At 41.3% G+C, this 24,163-nt stretch overlaps 1 protein-coding gene across 1 annotated transcript in view; it reads left to right on the top strand.

Moving 5' to 3' along the window:
• slc6a8 (solute carrier family 6 member 8) overlaps positions 1-24,163 on the top strand; it is an 85,002-nt gene that overhangs the window by 744 nt on the left and 60,095 nt on the right. Inside the window, exons 1-2 of the mRNA XM_041799635.1 lie at positions 1-19; positions 2,324-2,673. The exon at positions 1-19 is cut by the window's left edge and continues 744 nt beyond it. Coding sequence (XP_041655569.1) covers positions 2,328-2,673 — 346 coding nt within the window. The 5' untranslated portion in view covers positions 1-19; positions 2,324-2,327. The remainder of the gene's footprint in view (positions 20-2,323; positions 2,674-24,163) is intronic.

Here is a 24,163-nt window from a genome sequence, read left to right as displayed (position 1 = left end):
AGATTTCAGAGCACTAAAGGTGGGTAAAATCCTGCAAACAAGACCACTAAGACTGAAGAGTGGACTTCCTACTGGTTGTTACTGGTTTCATACTGGTTTTGAGCAGGTTAGAAGGGAACGTGTTGGATTTAAGACGCTGAAAAGGGCAAAATCTCTGAGAAATTCAAACACATATCAACAACAGCTTTTGGACTCTTGGCTGCCCTATTTCTACCCAGTGCCTCCCTGGTTTTAAACTGGTTTTAAAGTGGTTTCTTGATGGTTGCATGAATGGTACTGGTAGAATCTTAGAGCCCAATGAAAGCCAGAATCTTGCAGGAATTCCAAGGAATAAAAGAGGAAATTTCTGGGCTTTTCTTGCCTGATTTCCTCCTGATTTGTTTGTGGTTTTAAGCTTCTAGGTTGCATGGTTTTAGAGGCCAATAAAAGGACAAAATCTTGCAGAAATATAAAGAAATAAAAACAGGAAAGTGGCTCCTTTGCAGCTTTACTCCTGCTTAGTTTTTAACTGGTTTCTTGATGGTTATATGCATGGTACTGGTAGTATCTTAGAGGCCAATAAAAGGACCAAATATTGCAGAAATTTAAAAGATAAAAACGCAAATGTGGGGCCCTTTGCTGCATGATTCCTGCCCAGCTCCTCCCTGGTTTTAAACTGGTTTCTCGATGATTATTTGCATGGGACTGGCAGAATCTTAGAGCCTAATTTAAGAAAGAAATCTTGCAGGAGTTTAAAGGAATAAAAGAAGACATTTCTGGGCTTTCGTTGCCTGATTTCTGCAGCATTTGTCTGTGGTTTTAGGCTTCTAGGTTTCATGGTTTTACAGGCCAATAAAGGACAGAATTGTGCAGAAATTTAACAGATAAAGACACAAATGTGGGGCCCTTTGCTGTGTGTTTCCTGCATGATGTGTTAGTGGTTTAAAACAGTTTTCTCCCTGACTAGTAGACTGAAGCTGGCAGGATTTTAGAGCTCAAAAGACGAATTATTGCACAAATATAAAGGAGTAGAAACAGGAAAGTGGGTCCTTCGCTGCCTTATTCCTGCTTGGTTTTTATCTGGTTTCCTGTTGGATTTTTGAACAAAAGTTGCAGGATTACAGGTCAAAATAGGCAATATCATGCAGGAAATTCCAGGGATAAAAACAGAAATTTTTAGTCTTTTGCTGCCTGAGTAATGCCTGGTTTGTCACTGGTTTGTACTGGTTTCTTACCAGTTACAAGACCAAAGCTTTCAGGACTTCAGAGGCCAAAAAGAAGCCAAAATCCTGCATGAAAATAAATGAATAAAAACTGAAATTTCGGTCCCATTGGTGCATTACTGCCGAATTTAAACTGGTTTCATGCTGGTTATAAGTGACACTTGCAGGAATTCAGAGCTCAAAAATATCAAAATCTTGCAGAAATATAAAGGGAAAAAACAGAAAAGTGGGTCCTTTGCTGCCTTATTCCTGCTTGGTTTTTATCTGGTTTCCTGTTGGATTTTTGAAAGAAAGTTGCAGGATTCCAGGTCAAACATAGGCAAAATCTTGCAGGAAATTCCAGGGATAAAAACAGAAATTTTGGGTCCTTCGCTGCCTGATTACTGCCTGGTTTGTCACTGGTTTGTACTGGTTTGTTTCTTGATGGTTATAAGACCAAAGCTTTCAGGACTTCAGAGGCCAAAATCTTGTATAAATTTAAGGTGTAGAATCAGGAATTTAGGGTCCTTTCCTGCCTCATTTTGCTCAATAACCCGCTTAGTTCCTGACTGGTTTCTCACTGGTTATAAAGGAAACACTTGCTGGATTTTGGAGGCCAAAAAGCACCAGAAGTCACAGGAATTTAATTCAATATAGTAAGAATTTTTAACCTTGTACTGAATATTTCTATCAATATGTATTCTTGCTGATCTTTCTTGCTTTAAAATGTAACATTTGCTGAACTTTAGGTGAGCAAATCAGGCATAGCTTGCAAAAATCTGAAGAAAAGAAGTAGAATTTCAGGCCCTTCCACACCTCATTTCTGACTGGCTTTTTTAAGCAAATGTAACTGAAAGAAATTCCAGATTTAGAGGGCGTAAAGTGGGAGAAATCTTGCAGGAATGAAAGAGAACAGAGAAGGATAAAGACTGAAAGTTTTGGACTCTTACTGCCTGATTCCTGACTGGTTTCTGACTGTTTTCTTGCAGGTTTCTGACTGGTAATAAGGGCCTTACTTGCTGTTTTTAGAGGCTAAAGAAAGGAAACTCTTGCAGGAAATTAAAGGAATAGTGACAGAAATTTTGGACCCCTGTCTGTGTGATTTCTGATTGGTTCCTCCCTGTTTTCTGATTGGTTGGCAGACTGATGGAGAAGCAGGCTCTCCCCACCTCCACCTGCTCTCTGGTCCTCCTGGAGGAGACCAAGAAGAGCCCCCTGAACGGCTCTGACTGGCTGAATGGCGGTGCCGGTTACCCCCCCTCGGCCTCTAACGGCAGCCTCGTCCCGCTCGGGTCGGGGGTGGCGGGGTCCGCCGGTGGTGCCTGTGCTGTGCCGGATAAGAAAGGGGCGGTGGCCAACGGGACGGGGCCTGGGTACCCGGAGCGTGAGACATGGACGCGGCAGATGGACTTCATCATGTCTTGTGTGGGATTCGCCGTCGGACTTGGAAACGTGTGGAGGTTTCCGTACCTGTGCTACAAGAACGGAGGAGGTGAGTAACACAGATGCCTATCATTCCTATTTAAAGACACTTTTTTAGTTATTGTGGCACCTGGTTGTAATATGGTCCTCCCACCAGACGGTGGCTGCGGTGCATTTAAAAGCTGCTTGTTAACCACCATTTTAAACAAAAGAAGAAGAAAACAGCGGTAATGTTCATGCAGAGGTGCTCCACTTAAGACCTTCTGGTGTTGAAGTCAGTTACACTTGAGAAAATGGTCATCTCTGGTCAAAATTGGCCAGAAACTATGCTAAATCTGTTAGCCAGCAAATGCCGTTTTCCATAATATGTTAGCATCAAGCTAATAAACACAGATTTGCATCCTCAATTTTTTTCCCAGTGACTTTGACGGTGAAGTACTGAGGGATAAATGAACTTTTTAATGTTGTTCTATTTTTAGACATGCACCCGTACAGCGGTACCTTACGCTCTGCTCTAATTCAAAGGTAGCCACGCCCCCTCAGCAACTTAATGCTTCTTAATAGGACGCTCTCTTAGCTGTACATGGAGACGCTACAGTTAAGGCAGACGCCTCGTGACTAATGAGGGTTTCACTCAGGAAATGATGCTCTGAGGAGATCTGCTTTCCTCACATGAGGGTCTGTGTTTGCAGACGCTTTCTCTTTCTGTTTACTCTGCACCAGAATGTTCAACTCCAGTGTGATTCTAGTCAAATGATCGGCGTTTAATACCAGGGGATAAAAACAGAAGTGCTGGATTTGTTGTAATGATCTGGAAGTGCTGTCAGACTCTTCCTCAGTGTCCAACAGTAGTTTTTAAAGGTGCTGAATGAGTGACGTGGTTGTCAGTTGTTGTTTTTCAGCTCCCAGAGTCAATGATAAACCTGCAGGTTTGATGATAAATCCACAGTTAAATATTAAAAACTAACTTCATCCTAAGCTGTTCGGTTCAAGTGTTGTTGTGTTTGGAGCTCTCTGACCTCGGATGTTTACTCCATTCCCCTTTGCTAGAATGCTCAGGCTCTGTCAGGTTGATCAGGATCAGGCGTGAACAGCTCTTTTCAAGTCCAGCCACTAATTCTCTATTGCACATGTGTCAAACTCAAGGCCTGGGGACCAAATCTGACCTGTGGAACTATTATATCCAGCCCACAGGATCATATTTGTATTCTAACTGGCCCACCATGAGAGGTCTGCAGATTTCCTCCAGTATAAAAATGTGAACCTCAACTTGATTATTTAGAATATCCTTGTAAATCCATAAAAATCTGAATAATTTGTGTTTTATTTCATATTTTGAATTTTGCATCTCAAGATTACAACTCAAACTTATGATATGACTTTTCATTTCATACTTTGACCTTTTCAACTCAGAATTTGGACTTTATATGTCACCTTTTTATCTTTTAGGTTCCCAATTTTGAGTTTTAAGTCATATTTTGACATTTTCAGCTCCTTACTTTTTAATCCCATAATTTGACTGTTAAAAACATGATTTGAATTTTTTTTCTCATATTTTAACATTTTGAATGAATAATTTTAACTTTTTGTATCATATTTTGATATTTACACTCCCAATTTTGAATTTAAATCACATTTTTAACTTTTGAAGTCATCATTTTGAATTCTAGCTCATATTTTGACATTTTCAACTCCTAATTTTGGCTTTTTAATCCCAAATTTTGACTTTTGAACACATGATTTTAATTATCTTCTCATATTTTGACATTTTGAATGAATAATTTTAACTTTTTATATCATATTTTGATTTTTTCCACTCCAAATTTTGAATTTAAGTTGTATTTTTTACTTTTTAAGTCATCATTTTGAATTCTAGCTCATATTTTTACATTTTCAGCTCCTAATTTTTGGCTTTTTAATCCAATAGTTGGACCAATCAGACTCATGGTTTAAATTTTAAGTCATATTTTGACTTTTAAACTCATGATTTCAAATTTGATCTCATATTTTGACCTTTCGATCTTATGATTTCAACTTCCTCCTCATATATTTGCTCTTTAAAAAAATTTTTTTTTTCTATTTTTGATATAGTGTTCTGATCTTTTGAACTAATAAATTGGAATTTTTATTTTAGATTTGAGCCTTTAAACTTATCATTTTTACTTTTTGAATTTCCATATGATTTATCATCAGTGCTGTTTTTCATATTTTATTACTGGTGAAAATGAGGTTGACTGTTATGGTTAAATGTGGACCCTGTTAGGCCCTCAGGTTAGACCTGAATCCAGAATCCGACCCCTGCTGTGATTGAGTTTGACACCCCTGCTCTATTGGACTAAAGTCTGGGTTTTCTCTCTATGCTTCGTCTCATTGTCTTACTAGAAAATGAATCTCCCAAACCACAGTTCTATGTCAGACTGAATCAGATTGTCCTCTGTATTTTCCTGTATTTTGCTGCTGAGGAGCATCCCCACAGTGTGATGCTGCCACCACCGTGCTCCACAGTGGGGATGTCAGTGTTTGGCGAACTTTCTTCCTCTTGACCATGGAGTCTCCCACAGTCCTTCTGGTGAACTCTAGTCCAGATTGAATCAGAGTTTTCTTCAACAGTGTCTTTCTCTTTGCCACTCTCCCATAAAGCTCTGACTGGTGAAGAACCGGGCCAACAGTTGTTGTCTGCAGAGTCTCCTCCATCTCAGCTGCTGAAGCTTGGAGCTCCTTCAGAGTAGTCATAGGTGTCTTGGTGTCCTCTCTCACTAGTCTCCTTCTTGCACGCCCACTCAGTTTATGGGGACGGTCTGATCTAGGCAGATTTACACATGTGACATATTCCTTCATTTCTTCATGATGGATTCAACTGAACTCTGGGGGATGTTCAGAGACTTGGAGATGTTTTTGTCTCCATCCCCTGACTTCGACTTTTCAATCACCTTTTCTCTGAGTGTTCTTTTGTCTTCATGGTGTAATGGTAGCCATGAATTCTGATTAACCAGTGACTGGACCTTCCAGACACAGGTGTCTACATACTAGAGTCACGGGCCTGAAACACACCATTGGTCTCCAGGCATATAACCAGACTAAGCAGACCTGTCGAGCTTGACCTTGCCTGCTGAATGACACACGTGTCGATATGTGTTGAGCTGGTCGACCCCCTGCCCCGGTTGTGGAACATCAGGCCCTGTTAGTATTCCTCGGCGCCCTGCATATGCACATGACTGTATATCTTCTTAACTCGTGACCCGGCAGTATTTGGAGCGTCAGACTGCTGTGGTCGTGTCGTCTTCCTTTTCGTGGTCACTGAACTTTCCAAACTGCTGACAGAGACAGAAAGAGAAAGCGAAAGAGGAGATGTTTCTTCTCACTCGAAAAGGTCTGGTTCACACGCTTAGCCGGTTTGAGCCCGACAGAGTAAAAGTGAGAAAGGTCTGCATGTTCACACAGAGAGGAGGAGGAGGAGGAGGAGGAGGAGGAGCAGAAGCAGAAGAAGGTCACATCGTGTTAAATCACAGAGAATCAAGAGGAACTGTTGAGTTCTCACATTACAGACGCCGTGGTGTCTCGGTAACTCTTCTTCCCTGTGTGTCTGTAAAGGTTAGTGTCTTCACTCTGATTCATCAAACTGATCTGGAGCCAAAATCTCCCTTTAAAGGAGCATTCTCATGTTTTTAGCTGCCTCACTGTGTGCAGACCTAAACGTCTCTGACACCGTCAGGTGATGCATCATATTCCTCTCAGTAATCTTCCATCCTCTGACCTAATCTAGTGCCATCACGTCAATGTTTAATGTGTTTTTATGCTGAATTATGACTGAGTAGCTGCAGAACTCATGACATTCTCATCAGACTCAGGCTCACTGTGTGTTGTATCTACTGATGGGCAATAGAAGTTATGATGGATGTCACTGATATGAGCATATTTATCTACATGCAGTGGTGCTTTTAAATAGAATTATATTATATTGATATTGGTATATCGTATCGCATTGGTCGTCAACTGGCGGCCCAAGGGCCATATCAGGCCCCCAAACTTCACTGTCCAGCCCCCAGGAGGTCATTAAATCTAGAAAAGATGGTGAGATTTTCAGGGTATCTTTAGGCTGCAGCTATTAAATGTACCCATAAATGATTGAAATTGAAATTGTTTCAGAATGATTTGAAATTTGATCTTTTTTTTTTTTACAAAAATTCAGACAGTCGGAAATGTTGCAAAAATGGCTAGATAAAGTGGTGAAAATGTATGAAAACTGTCAAAATGGGTTGTGGAGTAGCACAAAGGGGCAAACATTGGCAGGGAAAGTGGTGAAAAGAGGTTAAAATGTAGCAAGAATGGGTAAAAAGGGGCAAAAAGTATCAAAAATGTGTTTGAAAGGGGCAATAATTGTGCAAAAAAAAAGGAATGAAAAACGATAAAATGAAGAATAAAATGAGAAAAAATAGATTAAAAGAGTGGCACAAAGGGGATAAAACATGAAGGAAAAGTGGTAAAAAGGGATTAAAGAATTGAAAAATTTGGTTAAAGAGGCAGAAAGTATAAAAAGTAAGTTAAAGAAGAGAAAATATAGCAAAAATACCTTGGCAAAGTCATGAAAATGGGTTTAAAAGTGGCTCCCAGGGGCAATAATTGGCAGGAAAGTGGCTAAAAGAGGTAAAAAAAAAAAATGGGCAAAAAGTAAAAAAAATAAGGGTTGAAAAGTTGCAAATTTTTTAAATGGGTTAATAATGGCAAAAAAAAAAAAAAAAAAAAAAAAAAAGGCAGAAATGGCCAAATGAAGTAGTGAAAAGGGTTAAAAAGTGTAAAAAAATTAGTTGATACTGGTGCTAAATTACCATTGGAGAAGGCCCATTCCCTGAGGTTTGAAAGAAAATATTATTAAAAAATATGTTTATTAGGCCAAAATATGAACTTTTTATTTTTGTTTATTTGAAAGTCCGGCCCACAGAGTCTCTGTCAAGACTAGATCTGGCCCTTGTGCAAATGTACTTGATGACCCTTGATGTATTGTATCCTGTCATGTCGTGTTGTGTCGTATCAAGTGGTGCTGTGTCGTGTCGTGCCGTATCGTGTTGTGTCATGTGTCGTATCGTGTCGTGCCGTATCGAATAACATTGTGTCGTATCAAAGCGTTTCATATCGAGTCCTGTCGTGTCTAGCATATCGTGTCGTGTGGTATCGTGTCGTGTGGTATCGAGTCGTGTCATATCAAATCGTATTGTGCCGTGTCCTGTCGTATCAAGTCATGTCGTGTCGTATCGAGTCGTGTCGTATCAAGTCGTGTCCTGTTGTATCGAAATTGTGTCGTGTTATGTCGTGTCGTATCGAATCGTGTCGTATCAAATTGTATCGTGTTGTCATGTCGTGTTGTATCAAATTGTGTCGTGTCATACCGAATCGTATCGAATCATGTCGTGTTGTATTAAATTGTATCGTGTTGTCATGTCGTGTTGTATGGAATTGTGTCGTGTCATACCGAATCGTATCGAATCATGTCGTGTTGTATTAAATTGTATCGTGTTGTCATGTCGTGTTGTATCAAATTGTGTCGTGTCATACCGAATCGTATCGAATCATGTCGTGTTGTATTAAATTGTATCGTGTTGTCATGTCGTGTTGTATGGAATTGTGTCGTGTCGGATCGAATCGTATCCAATCATGTCGTATCGAATTGTATTGTGTTGTGTCGTGTTGTGTTGTATCGAATCGTGTCGTGTTGTGTCATGTCGTTTTGTATCGAATCGTGTCGTGTTGTGTCGTATTGAATCGAATCGTATCGTATCGTGTCGTGTCGTATCGAATTGTATCGAGTCGTGTCGTATCGTATTTTACGTGATTGTATTCCATTGAATTGTCTCATCTTATCCTATCATATCCTATTGTACTGAGTTGTACACTACATCAGTGGTTCTCAACGTGGGGGTCTGGACCCCCTTGGGGGTCACGAGTCACTGAGAGGGGGTCTCCAGATGCCTTAAAAAACTAGGAATATATTTAAGATTACTCTTGCCAATTTTTTTTATCTACTTTTACCCTCATGATTCTGTTTTTAACACATTTTTGCCACTTAAACCCATTTTTGTCCATTTTAAACCCTTTCCATCACTATTTCTGCCTGTTTTTGCCCCTTATAAGCCAATTCTTGCCACTTTCTGAGTATTATTACCTTTATGGACCCATTATTGCCACTATTATCCACTTTTTATTCACATTTTTAACCAATTTTACCACATTTCACTATTTTTTTTATGCCAATTTAGCTAGTTTAACTCATTTCTGCCCATTTTTAACCCATTTTTGCCTGTTTAAAACAATTTTTCATCCCATTTCACTCAATTTTTCCACCCACTCTTGCCACTTTAAATCCATTTTGGCCGCTTTTTAATCCCTTTTACCACCTGTTTTTGACACTCTTTATCTGATTTTTGCCACGTTTAAAAACCCTGTAAAGTGAAAATAAATCTGTATTTAGGTTTCTTCTATGACAGCTCAGTGTGTCATAAACCCCTAAATCAAATTTTAGTCAGATAAAACATTACTAAGTTTATCAAATTAAGCTTCAAAATCATGAAAAATGAGGCAGTAAAATCTGCTCCAGGATGGTCTGGGCATGTCTCTTGAATGAGCTGAAGCCACGCCCACTCAGGAGAAATACAGTCCCCTCAGATTAAGAAAACGTTACAGGCTGAATGGAAGAAAGCACTCACAACATGAGCCCGCCTCTTGACCTTTTGTTGACCTTTCAGTCTGTTTTCTAGCTCAAATCTCTGTTCTGATGCTTTAGATGATCCACAGACCACTGTGGCTGATAGATTTGGTGAATTTACTTCACAATGAACAAAAAAACAGCATTTAACTGACTGTTAACTCTTAATAAAGGCAGTGACATCAGCTAACAACAGACTGGACTGAGATGAACTGCTCTGTGATTTTAGATTGGAGTGTTAGAGGGGCGGAGTCATTCCCCTACGTAGGCTCGTGACATCATGAGTCCACATATTTGCCCCGCCCACATTAAACCCAGCCAGGAAAGAGGTGAAAAACTTTCTAACAGTTTAAATCCAGAATTCAGTCACATGTAGATCTCAGTGTTTTCACATGTTTACAGAAACCAGATTCCAACATTTCTCGAGTGTTCAGACTAAGAATGTGCATGGCTGTTCAGCTACCTTCAGGTACAGTGGGAATCCCCAGCCTCTGGCACCCCTGCTGTACACTTCAGTAAGAGATGATATGGTATCATATCATCTCATCTTTGTGGTATCATATATCCTATCCTGTTGTACCTTATTGTGTGGTTGCACCTCATATGGTCTCGTGTCATAGAGTGGTTTATCATACAGTACAGTGAAGCCCAGTTTCATCTCATCTTGTTTCGTGTCATTTTGTCTTGTGTTGTGTTTGTTCTTTACTGTCATATCGTAGTTTAACACGTCCTGTTCTCTCCTCACGTCTTGTCTTGTCCTTTATCATCTCATATCTTATCACTCCATTGAAAATATCAGATGTCCTGAGTGCCCTTGAACGCACCAGTCAGGATTTCTCATCACTGTGTCTAGACTTTCTGAATCACAGAGAGCTCGTATTTAACCTGCTGATTATGAACGTGGGTCAGTGAGTTCAGAAGTGAATGATGGGAATAAAACTTTTATTTGGATTTATGATCTACCTTATCACCTGAGACAGATCCAACATCACAGACGGTCTACCTGTTCACCTGACACAGCTCTGACCATGCCCACAATCTACCTGTTCACCTAGCACAGCTCTGAACATCCCCAAGATCTACCTGTTCACCTGACACAGCTCTGAACACGCCCACGATCTACCTGTTCACCTGGCTGAGCTCTGAACATCCCCAAGATCTACCTGTTCACCTGACACAGCTCTGAACACGCCCACGATCTACCTGTTCACCTGGCTGAGCTCTGAACACGCCCACGATCTACCTGTTCACCTGGCACAGCTCTGAACACAACCATGTACGCACTTTTACTTCGAAAGAGTTCCAAATTTCCCTCTAGATTTAGAGGTGTTAAATCACAGAAGTAGCTCTCAGCTTTGAAATTGAAGAAATATTACAATTTACACATATGCAACGTGTCATATATTTTGTATTTTGTAAGTTTAAATTCAGTACAGTACAGTTTAAAGTACAGATAAGTACTAGAATTCCTCATTTCTTCATTTCTTCCTTGCATCTGTTTCTCCTTCTTTTCTCTTCTTCTTTTTAATGCTTGTTGTGACCTCCTCACTTTGTCCTTTGCCGTCTTCTATGTCCTCGTCCTCGTCATCTCTCCGCTCTGAAGCGTCACTCAGATTTATTATCCTGCAGAGAGAGAGAGGCCGGTTGTCCTTGGTGGGATGGCTGCAGAGCGAGCGATTCTCTGCTCCACTGATTCTAAAACGACCTGCAGCTCAGCGGTCGTCTCTCAGAGATCGGAGCTGTCCTAGGGCGGACACTCGCTGCTGTTCTTCTGTCTCTGTGAGGACAGTTTGTCTCTTCATGATGTTTTTGTGTTTCATAATTCAGGTTGGAGGTTAAGGAGTTTGCGGTCATAACACTAGCAGTGGGTTCCATCACAATATCAGACATTTAGTGGAACTGTAAAGAAAAATGTGACAACATTGTAAGAGGAGAGACAGCGCAATAAAGAAGTGTTTATTTAAACAAAACAATCCTGACAGTTCTTTGGCACTCAGACTTTATGGGCAGATTTCGTGACCCCAGACCGGGGTCATGTAAAAGCCCCAGAATTTGCAACAAAGCAGCCCAAGTAACATCAGAGGTGACTAAGAAAACATAAAGGACATGAAATATAATCACTGCAGTGGCTCAGGACAAATCCAAATGTGACTGTGTTTAATTTTTTTATTATCTCTGTCTCCATACTTACATGCATCTAAATGTGCATCATTAGTATTACATACATAAATGCACCTATGCATACTATCCCTGTAAATCATACATGAACAAACACGTCTGTATGCAAATTCTGTGCGACACCGATACATTACCAATTCAGAACTTAAGCACTATAGAACTTTACTATCTGCCTTATACGCTGCAAACCCTCATGAACTTTAACCTTAATAATCACATTGTTCCTGGCATAGACATATAGCCACTGTCTGTATCTTTACATAGAAATGTACTGTTTCTGTTGTTAGAATGGTAATGTACTGATTCTGTTGTTAGAATGGTAATGTACTGATTCTGTTGTTAGAATGGTAATGTACTGATTCTGTTGTTAGAATGGTAATGTACTGATTCTGTTGTTAGAATGGTAATGTACTGATTCTGTTGTTAGAATGGTAATGTACTGTTTCTGTTGTTAGAATGGTAATGTACTGTTTCTGTTGTTAGAATGGTAATGTACTGATTCTGTTGTTAGAATGGTAATGTACTGATTCTGTTGTTAGAATGGTAACTCTGACTGTTGAGTGGTTACCATGGTAACACTGTGACAGTTGAGTGGTCATCAGAGTTACCCCGTGACTGTTGACATGTCATCAGGGTGACTCTGTGACTGTTGAGTGGTCACCATGGTAACTCTGACTGTTGAGTGCTTACCATGGTAACTCTGTAACGGTTGAGTGTTAATCACAGTGACACTGTGGGTGTTGAGTGGTCACCATGGTAACTCTGTGGCTGTTGACTGGTCATCAGAGTAACTCTGTGACTGTTGAGTGGTCACCATGGTAACTCTGTGGCTGTTGACTGGTCATCAGAATAACTCTGTGACTGTTGAGTGGTCACCATGGTAACTCTGTGGCTGTTGAGTGGTCATCAGAGTGACTCTGTGACTGTTGAGTGGTCACCATGGTAACTCTGTGGCTGTTGAGTGGTCATTAGAGTAACTCTGTGACTGTTGAGTGGTCATCAGAGTGACTCTGTGACTGTTGAGTGGTCACCATGGTAACTCTGTGACTGTTGAGTGGTCACCATGGTAACTTTGTAACGGTTGAGTGTTAATCACAGTGACACTGTGGGTGTTGAGTGGTCACCATGGTAACATTGTGGCTGTTGACTGGTCATCAGAGTAACTCTGTGACTGTTGAGTGGTCATCAGAGTGACTCTGTGACTGTTGAGTGGTCACCATGGTAACTCTGTGACTGTTGAGTGGTCACCATGGTAACTTTGTAACGGTTGAGTGTTAATCACAGTGACACTGTGGGTGTTGAGTGGTCACCATGGTAACATTGTGGCTGTTGACTGGTCATCAGAGTAACTCTGTGACTGTTGAGTGGTCATCAGAGTGACTCTGTGACTGTTGAGTGGTCACCATGGTAACTCTGTGACTGTTGAGTGGTCACCATGGTAACTTTGTAACGGTTGAGTGTTAATCACAGTGACACTGTGGGTGTTGAGTGGTCACCATGGTAACATTGTGGCTGTTGACTGGTCATCAGAGTAACTCTGTGACTGTTGAGTGGTCATCAGAGTGACTCTGTGACTGTTGAGTGGTCACCATGGTAACTCTGTGACTGTTGAGTGGTCACCATGGTAACTTTGTAACGGTTGAGTGTTAATCACAGTGACACTGTGGGTGTTGAGTGGTCACCATGGTAACATTGTGGCTGTTGACTGGTCATCAGAGTAACTCTGTGACTGTTGAGTGGTCAACATGGTAATTAGTTACATCCCTACTTCAATCCACATTGAACAGATTGACCGAATAGGAACTACCATACATATCCGGTGTCCAGTCAGTTTCAAAATACATCTTAATGTAGGATCTCCTCAGTTGTAAATTCCATCACTATATCAACATTACATCACAACCGAAGGCACAAGCCACAGGTCATCAGCTGGTCAGAGGGTCACAGAGGTCACATGACACCATGGATGTAGGGAAGTTCATCTTAGAGGTTAAAACCTCATGGTTTTTATTTGACATACAGTAGGAAGTCTTAGTGCTCATTAAAGTGTTTCCTGGGTTCCTTGAGAAGGTTCCTGTGGTCATGGAAGTGCTAAATTTATCTGCATGAATGTAGCAAGAGTCTTTGAAAAGTATCAAGGGGTCTTCAATGGTTCCTAGGTTCGGGGTATGAGTTTGATTAATTGATTGAGTCATTGATTTATTGCTCTGATTGGTACTCGGTACTTCATGTTGCCGTGGCGATGACCCTCGTTAGTTGATGGTCGCTCTGAGATATTGTTAGCGTGTGTGTGTGTGTGTGTGTGCGTGTCGGCTGCCAAGTGTGACATCATCATCCCCCTCCGTCACCACGTGGACCTCAGATTACCAGGAGTGGCCTCTAATCTCTTAATCCTGTTGACAGGACTCACTGCTCCTCCTCTCCTCTCCTCTCCTCTCCTAACTTTCTATGCAACTTATATTTCTGTAGTTACTAACCACCTTGCACAATCTTTCTCAAAGCGCTCTGCGATTTTCCAAAGTTTGTTTTTACCTCCAAAGCTAAAAGTGTGGACTCTGCTATCAACACCTCCCCCATTTTAACTGTAACTCTAGTTTTCCAGAGAACCTGCAGAATTACAGATTAAATGAATGCGAAGTAGGACAAAAGTCTGTGTGTGCATGCTGAGCATAGAGCATAAATAAGCTTGAGGGATGCACTCACTAGGCATGCCATGCCATGCCATGCCCAGGCATGTTCGACCTCAGTGTGAGTACGGTACGCTTCCCTGGCCCTGGCACAGATATATGAGAGGGGCTTTGGCTCGGAATAGTAACTCACATGCATGAGAAAGGGCATGCAACATGGCTGTCACATATAGTTGCAGCAAACTGATACGCTATCAGTCCTCTGTTGAGTATAATTTAGCACAGGGGTCGTCAACTACATTTGCACAAGGGCGGGGGGGAACGTGCAAACTGCACAGAAAGGGTCAGACCAGGAAGTGAGCCAGGAACCTTCTTGCTGTGAGTCAACAGAGCCAACCTCTGCCCCGCCGTGCCGCCCATTCTGAAAATTTGAGAAGGAGAAATATAACATGCCCTTGTTTTGTTTTGTCTTAAAGATATACTCATATTTTTTAAATTTTGATACATATTTCTGGAGCGTTCATGATGTCTATCTGAGTTTGGCATCATAAAAATTTCTAAGATATGTAGCCATGCCATGTCATGATTGGCAGGAATAACATGCAGGGAGCAGATCTTCCGTAAGGTTATCAGAAAGGGAAATTCCACTCTCAAAGAGCCACGTGAGGACATTTAATGTGGCGTCCCTACGCCCAGTTTGAATCAGCATAACATTGTTTAGTATGTGTTTGTCATGAGGACTTTAAAAAAATTAAAGTGTCATTCTTCTGGTTTTGCACGTTGCTAGGTTGAACGTGACAAACAACTGTTTTAAAATTGGCATGCTTGGGCATAGATGGTTTGGTGGTTAGGTCATGCCTCATGCAAGCTGGCAAACCAAGGTTCACGTGCGACCTGCGGCTCTCCTTTTTAGAATGAAATTGCATATTGTCCACCGAGGTGGAAAATTGTCTTTGGCTCACCAGCACAGGAGACAGACAGCACTAAAATACAAACATTGTCATACATAAAGACATATACAGTCACTAGAAAAAGTATGTGAACCCTTTGGGATTTCTTGAATTTCTGCATCAGTTGGTCATCAAATGTGTTTCAATCTTCATCTAATTCACAACAATAGACAAACACAGTCTGCTAAAACAAATACTGCACAAAAAATGATATGTTTTCATGTTTTTATTGAACAAAACATGTAAACATTCACAGTGCAGGGTGGGAAAAGTATGTGAACCCCTAGGCTAATGACTGGTTGACCCTCCGTTGGCAGCAATAACCTCAACCAGACGTTTCCTGTAGTTGCAGATCAGACCTGCACAACGGTCAGGAGGAATTTTGGACCATTCCTCTTTACAAAACTGTTTCAGTTCAGCAATATTATTCAGATATCTGGTGTGAAGTCTCTGGTGCATGCTAACATTTGTGTTGACAAATCTACAATAAGTAAAACATTAAACAAGAATGGAGTTCATGGGAGGACACCACGGAGGAAGCCACTGCTGTCCAAAAAACACATTGCTGCACATTTAAAGTTTACAAAAGAGCACCTGGATGTTCCACAGCACTACTGGCAAAATATTCTGTCCATAGATGAAACCAAAATTGAGTTGTTTGGAAGGAACACACAACGCTATGTGTGGAGAAAAAAAGGCACAGCACACCAACATCAAAACCTCATCCTAACTGTGAAATATGGTGGAGGGGCCATCATGGTTTGGGGCTGCTTTGCTGCCTCAGGGCCTGGACGGATTGCTGTCACTGACAGAAAAGTGAATTCCCAAGTTTATCAAGACATTTTGCAGGAAAACTTAGGACCATCTGTCCACCAACTGAAGCTCAACAGAGGATGGGTGATGCAACAGGACAACGACCCAAAGCATAGAAGTAAATCAACAACAGAATGGCTTCAACAGAAGAAAATACACCTTCTGGAGTGGCCCAGTCAGAGTCCTGACCTCAACTCGATTGAGATGCTGTGGCATGACCTCAAGAGAGCGATGCACACCAGATATCCGAATAATATTGCTGAACTGAAACAGTTTTGTAAAGAGGAATGGTCCAAAATTCCTCCTGACCATTGTGCAGGTCTGATCTGCAACTACAGGAAACGTTTGGTTGAGGTTATTGCTGCCAACGGAGGGTCAACCAATTATTAGCCTAGGGGTTCACATACTTTTCCCACCCTGCACTGTGAATGTTTACATGTTTTGTTCAATAAAACATGAAAACATATCATTTTGTGTGCAGTATTAGTTTAAGCAGACTGTGTTTGTCTATTGTTGTGACTTTGATGAAGATCAGAACAAATTTGATGACCAATTTATGCAGAAATCCAAGAAATCTCAAAGGGTTCACATACTTTTTCTAGCGACTGTAATAGACACAATAAAAACAGAGGTAAGATATAGTAAAAATAAGAAACCACGTAGGAGTAAAATGGGATCTAGTAAAATAAGTAAAACATAGAGGTTGAGCAGTTTCTGACTAAACCCACTGAGCTCCTCTATCAGTGAGGTCATCCAAATTAAAAAAATATGAGAAAATCTTAAAAAAACAAAAACAAGGGCACGCTATATTTTTCCTTTTGGAATTTTCTGAATATAATGATCCTCTGAGGGCCGGATGGGAAGCTGTGGGGGCCCTGATGTGGCCCCCAGGCCACCAGTTGATGATCATAGATTTAGCAAGAAGACAGAGATCATTATGTACAGTCAGGAGCTTTACCTTCAACTCTAGAGAGCGACACTCAGAACTAAGAACAGAATTCATTTTTTTGTCCAATTTAACAGTTGTACTTTCTAGAAAATGTCTTTGATTAATGCTGAGTTTTTTGGTCAGACAATTGTGCAAAATCTGGGTTTTGCTTCAGAAAAGGAACTTTTTCTTTTTAGCCAATTAAATCTGCAAGGCCTGAAAGACAGAATGTTTTTTTAGAACAATATTGGGCTGCACGGTGACACAGCGGTAGCGCTGTTGCCTCCCAGCAAAACGATTCCTGGTTAGCTTGCCAATCAGGGCCTTTCTGTGTGGAGTTTGCGTTTCCTCCCCGTGCATGCGGGGGTTCTCTCTCCAGCTTCCTCCCACCACAGACATGCTGGTTAGGTTAATTGGTGACTCTAAATCGGCTGTAGGTGTGAGTGCAAGCATGCCCACAGCCCTGTGATTGAATGGTAAACCCCGTCTCTTGTCCAATGACAGCTGGGATAGGCTCCAGCCCCCGCAACCCCAACAGGATAATCGGTGTAGAGTATGGATGGACTGCAACAGTATTTCTGGAGTCTTGTCGACCCATGAGGCTTGGATTTGTGCATGACATGTAAATAAAATACAACGCCACGTACACTGGCGGCCCGAGTGCATGTCCGGCTGTGGTTCCTTTCCTGCACGTCTCTCACTCCTGTTTCTCCAAATTCCAGGAGTGTTCAGCCCAGTGCAGACCAAAGATTCCTGACACAATGAGACATTTTAAGACAGGGTTGGGCAACAGGTGGCCCCCCTTACTCATTCAAATACACCCAAAAACACAAACTTTAGATATCATATAAGAAAACGCAAGGGCAACCTTAAAGGAAATCTGCCATGGAATTATGAAAATCAGAAGAGTTCCCCTAAGAATAACAGCTTGAATTTCATTTCTTTGCAAAAAATTAAAATCAGGCTTCTTTTCTGTAAAGCCTTTTTATTAGGAACTACTAAAAACAAACAGAAAAATAAGTTTTTTTTTAACAAAGATATGCTTTAAAAACACGTAAATATGCTTCTATATGCATGGAAAAGCAGCTTGAATTTACTTTTAGCTGATTAAATAAAGCATTTGAGTTAAATTGAAAATGTAATGATAAATTATATTGAAGTTTTTATAATTGTAAGTCACTTTTCTAAGAGTGTCCTACAGTTTTGAACATTTAGGGCTCTTTGGAGGTAAAAATAAAAGTAACAAAGCCTCCTGAGTGAAAGTCGCTGCTGTCTGAACTGAGCCGTCGTGGCCAGAGTCTGACAATGATGTCTGCATTCAGTCGGTCGCATTCGGTCAAATCGCCAAAAGCCAGGTACTTTTTAATAAGCTGTTAATGCCAATAGATATTTGTTAAAAGTAGAATATTCATGCTGTGAATTTTTGTGTTTTTGCATATGGAACAGGGCTCGATGCTAACTTTTTCCCCCAAGGAGCACATGTGCTCCTAAGTTGAAAAAGTTAGGAGCGCATAAAGAAATTTAGAAGCAAAAGTATTTAATGAATTTGTATACAAAATGTACAGAAAGGTAAAATCATCAAGTTTTTAAAAAGTATTGCAATTTAATTTTGTCTTTATTGTTTTTAATTTTGGTACTTTAAATTTGGCAACTTCAGTCGGAGTCGGTCTTCTGAAGAAGTGATTCATAGGTTTCATTTTTGCATGTTTTGTTAATTAAGGTCCTTTTCACATCTGATAGTCCGGGGGACTCGGTCCATTCTGGAATGGTTTTGTTTGGTTTGCATTCACACTGCACACTGCAGTCATGGCCAACTGAACGGACCAAACCGTCTGAACACCTACAACCTCTGCCCATTAGGGGCGCTGTCGTCACAAACAAATGGCGACCAAGAAGAAAAGTCAGCATAAAAGAAGACGAAACGGGGAAATCCAGCTCCTTCCGTCAGTGTTTCTTTCCATATAAACAATGAAAAACACAAAATTACGCTGTCTTGGGTTTCTGCTCTTGCACTGGGGCATTATGAGCAGCCAGCGAGACGGTGAGCTGTCCATGTCGTTCTTAACATTAGATGAGTAAATAAGCACGGACGATGATGTGTTGCTATGGACGCCACAGACGCCAAGCAAGGTAGCGACATGTATTGGATTGTATTAAGTCACATATAAATCTGTATATTGTTATTCTTTATTCAACTTCCTGTCTTTGGTTCACAAGTTGGTCCGCTTTGCTGTCACACCTCAAATGAACCACACCAGGGTTTGTTTGGTAGCGGACAGAGACCCCCTGTTTTCAAGCAGACCAGAGTCCGCTTGTTTGGTCTGCACCAGAGTTCGTGTGAGCTTTCACACCACTCCAAACAAACTGGACTATCTGGGAAAACGGACCAGAGTTTATTTAAAGCGGACCAAACTGCTTTGGTGTTAATGCGCCCTGACTTGCCTTCTATCTTACCTTCTATCCCTTCTTTCTGTCCTCGCTTGCCTCCTTTGCGGGCTTCCGCTGACGAGCGGATCACGTGACGCTTTTCTATGGACCACATTGGTTCAGCACAGTAAACTCCTCCCTCCCGCTCTCTCTTCCTCCTCTCCTCCATGGATCTCTGCTTCGGCTGATTTTTTTATGTGCACATGTGCCCCTAAATATTTTTTACAGTTTGCACACACCTATTTTCAGGCGCAAACGTGAGTGATATGCTTGCACTGTTGAGCCCTGTGGAAACCTCAGCCTGTCCTGCAGGATGCGTGATGCTTTATGAGCTAAAATATGAAGAATTCATGTCTTTAGGTGATGTATGAGTAAACTAGAGCAGCTAGAGTTGCACATTTCTGCCTGTCTTGTCCAGATCTTTGGTCTGAAGGACTTTAGAGGGCCGTATCTGAACTCACAAGTGCTACAAAGGTTCAAGGTTATCTTAAATATCCTGGTAAAGAACCATTCATTTCTCAGTCAGCAGTAGAACATGTACCCTTAAGGCCTCATACTTCCAGACATAAAGCATGCTAGGATCAGTAAAAGGCCCATACTCTGTCTGAGAGCATGCTTCTTCTAAACAAAGCCATGCATGCGTCATATTGCATGATGAATTCACATGCATTAGGGGATGACTTTAAAATTCTCTCATGAGTCCTGACAGCTCTAGAGTTGTGCTTAAAGTGTTTCCAAAGACGTGTTTTAAGGGTTTGTGATGGATAAAGGAGTCCAGATTAGGTTACAGGGGTCTTTACATGGAGTTCAGGGATCCTTGAGGGGTCATTAGTGATATTTAAAGAGTTTAAAAATGTCTTTGAGCTGCTTCAGAGGGGAGAAAGGGGCTAAATTCACCCTCTAGAATCAGTAAAGTCAGTACATCTAAAGTGGCAGCTGTAGGAGCGGTTCAGTATTTTATATTCTGGTTAAATGAGTTGTTTCTTTTGTTTCCTCTCAGATCTGTCAGACGGTAAAGTGAACATCATCCAAACATCACAGATCAATATTTTCTGGGCTGACCGTGTCGTTCAGGTCGTCCTGACTCTGCTTTTATTCCAGATCTTTCCTGGGTTATGTAACCGCTCCTACACATACGTTATCAGAACAGCAGCAGGAAGACGATGGAACCGCCAGTGAGATCATGTCTGTGAGTCAAACATGGAGCTGAGGATGAAATCTAGTCCAGCAGGTGTTCTCATTTAATATTAACTCTGAATTACATAACATCATAAAAGGGGAATTTTTGCATTTTTAAACACGGGAAACGCTAAAAATATTTGAAGGATTTCCAGAACAAAAAGGTTTGAATGTCTCTGGTAGATGTCTTCATGCTGCAGTAGTGAAACACGCATTGCTGTCAGGTAGTAGTAGGGTCAGTTTTACCTGAAAACCTCTGATTACATAGAGTAACTGTAAGTAGACCACAGAGGCTACACTGGGGCTCAGATTTGAAACTGTTAACAGTAAGTGCAGGATAAGCAAAGCCTGCTGCAAAATGCATGGTTGATTTAATTTCCTTTATGCATGGCTTTTTAAAAACTGGATGCAGAGTGGATCGTTATTTAGGGCTGCTGTTCAACAGCACGGTGCAGTCTTTGACTGGGTTGTTAGTTTGATGAACTGTGGCTCAGGGTTGCCAGGTCTGGGTGACAAATCTAGTCCCAAACCAAGCCCAACGTTGAAATTCAACATAAGTTACTAAACCTCTGCTACACCACATACATTGCTTGTCTAAGTGCAGGTGTGCTAATCTTGCAAAGCAGATGGATTCACCCGTTTCCGTGTTTCTCACTGGTGAATCCATCTTGCAAAGCTCCTGTCTGAACAGTTTGGGCCTGGTTAGAAACTGACAGGACCAATCAGCGACGAGGGGCAGTACTTTCGGGCGCAGCGGAGTCGTGGCGTAAGCAAGTGGCAACAAGAGGCCGGTGCAATTATGGCGGAAGAGATTAGCGTGGATGCTGCTAAAGCGCCAGTTTTATCAGAACTTGATGACATTTCTTTGTTAAAAGAAGAACAAAGAACAGCAGTGAGTTTTTTTCTTTTCAAAAACCACAACTGACACGTCTACAGTTGCCATGGTTCGCGTTATGCAGTTCTCTATGGAGTTTACTCCTCGGTAGTGGCTACGTCACGTGTTTTGTTGCTCTGACTGGCCAGTAAAGATGTGACAGACAGAACATTCATCCAATCACCCTCACCCCCCACCCAGTTTTTTTCCAAAACATCTGCCCTTTCTTAGCACCGTCTATAGAAGGTTTACGTGCCAGGTTACAGGTGTGCTGCTTCTGTATGTGCCAGAATGGCAAAGCAGATCTTTGGTTGTTGCCATCATAGACATTATATACGTAGATGTCTCATTGGCCAGTGGGCTGTAGGTCAACGCCGCCGCCATTTTGCCAGAGGTATTCCACGTTATATACAAACAACTCATAACGACCACTTAAATGTAAACTTGTGTGTTTTTGATCATAAACCCTTCATCCCTCATTGACTTACATTGTTTATGGAACGGTCTTACCTCTGGTAATATGGCGGACAGTTGACGTATAGCGGCAGCGGGCAAACACAGTCAATGAGGTGTCTACCTATTCATTATGTCTATGGTTGCCATGTTCTGTGTTTTTCTGCTTCTCTGATGGTTGATTTAGGCCCTGTTTACACAACAACATTTTTGAGTGAATACAAAAAGTTTTGTAGCGTTTTTGCCACTTTTCTCCCATTTTAGCTACATTTTGACATAAATTACCACTTGTTTCCTCTTTTTTGCCCTATTTGCCACTCTTGACCGATTTTTGCCCATTTAAGTCACTTTTCTTTCATTTTTTTTATGGCCACATTTTGCAACTTTTTTGACAATTTTATGCACTTTTCATCATTTTTCACCCAATTAAGTTACCTTTGCCATTAAATACCACTTTTTTCCTACTTTTTTGCCAAATTTTTGCCCTTTTTCACCATTTTTTGCCCATTTAAGCCACCTTTTACCATTAGATACCACTTGTTCCCGCTTTTTGTGCTATTTTGCCAGTCTTGACTGCTTATTGCCCATTTAAGTCACTTTTCTCTCATTTTTTTTGCCATATTCTTGCCACTTTTGAACCCTTTTTGCCTCTTTTCACCATTTTTGACCATTTAAGCCACCTTTTACCGTTACATACCACTTGTTTCCCAATTTTTAGCACTATTTTGCCACTCTTTTACTGCTAATTGCCCATTTAAGTCACTTTTCTCTCATTTTTATGCCACACTATTTCTTCTTCAAGCCGTTTTTGCCACTTTAAACCACTTAGCGGCTCTTGCAAAGGTATTTTTCAACAACCTGGCTCTTTGGTTGACCAAAGAGCACTGGGTTAGGGGATAATAATTTAGTAAATGCAAATGCAGAGTGCCTTTTTTTGTTACTTCAAATAAAGAAGAGGACACAGATCTGATCCCTCTGAGCATCTTCTGTGTAATGCTGACATAATAAATGATCCACACTCATAAATATTTGTGACTGAGATGAGTAGGCGTGCTGTTTCTCATGTTCAAGCCTCCGGCTGGTGGATGGATGCCGAGCCATTAGCACAGGTGAGCTAATTAGCCTTTGTATTCAGGTATGTGGGCCACTCAGCCTACTGCAGGATGCCAGGAAGCTAAATTAAGCTAAGCTAAGTTAGCATTTGGCAGAGAGAGTTTGGCTCAGGTTGGAGAGGACGCTGGCAGACGGAGAGCTGCACGACACGTTGAATATTCACTCTCTGCTTCTGTTGGCGACTCTAACTCCGTCTGTTTTAGCCAGCCTCTTATTTAGATGTTTACAGGACTGTTTTTTTACCTGACAGTAATCTTATCTAAGAATAATGCTCACTGTAAGTTTATTTAAAACAGTGTTTTTAGGTGTTAACTCTGCAAAAATATAAAGAAAAGGTTTAAAGGTGTAGGTGTAGCGTTCTAGGACCGAATACTTGAAGGGTAAATCGGTCTAAGTGCTCCTATTTCTATGCAAAGCACACATGCATTAAAGAGACTTTTTAAATTATATCACTGAAATCTGAAATTGGATGGTTCCATATTCAAATAAACCCAATAAACGGACTCAGACACGTCCTTTAGCACCAATCAGAAGCTGCTGAAAGTCAGCCCGCGCGGCGTATTTGTGTAAATGTGTCGAATAAACCTCTGAATGTTAATTAAAGCTGGTTTGATCCAGCGGCGTGACGAGGCATCCCGCTGGTCCCGGGTCAGCTGGCAGAGATCAGATTAGAACGGGCCAAATATGTTAGCAACGGTCCAAGACACGAACTGAAGTCCATCAGTGCCAATTAAGGCTCTTTGTTCATTCAGAGCTCCGCACGCTTTAAATAACGCTGAGTTACCTTCTAGAGACTCTTAGAGGGTCTTTATTTAGAGGCTGGAGGCTGAGTGGGAGTCCCAATAAAGGGGGACTAAATCTGACCTGCAGCTCCTTCCCTGCAGGTCAGTCCACTCTTTCTCTCTGATGATTTACTCTTCATACTGTCCCATCAAAAACAGAATCTATTTAAATCTTTCTAAATAATTCTTTATGTAGATATAGATCCAACCTTTACCAGGAAAGGAGAGTTTATTTTGGTCAGCATTAGAGTGTTAAGGCAGGGTGGGTTTTGGTCATTCATCGTGAGTGAGTGAAACATTTAGAAGCATCTTTTTTTAGACACCAAAGCCAGAGAACTACAGGACATACCCAGATGTGAAAGATGAACACCCAGCAGAACTTCATCAGCTCCTAGAAGAGCATCAGGAGGATGCAGGAGGATGGAGCCTATCCCGGCTGTCATTGGGCGAGAGGCGGGGTTCACCCTGGACTGGTGGCCAGTCAATTAGCGCTGACGAACAGAGACAGACAAGCAGGCACGCTCACACTCACACCTACG

Source organism: Cheilinus undulatus, linkage group 11 (assembly GCF_018320785.1).
Source record: "Cheilinus undulatus linkage group 11, ASM1832078v1, whole genome shotgun sequence".
Taxonomy (NCBI): Eukaryota; Metazoa; Chordata; class Actinopteri; order Labriformes; family Labridae; genus Cheilinus; species Cheilinus undulatus.
Note: the sequence above shows the minus strand (reverse complement) of the source record. Positions and strands in the feature narration are given on the sequence as shown.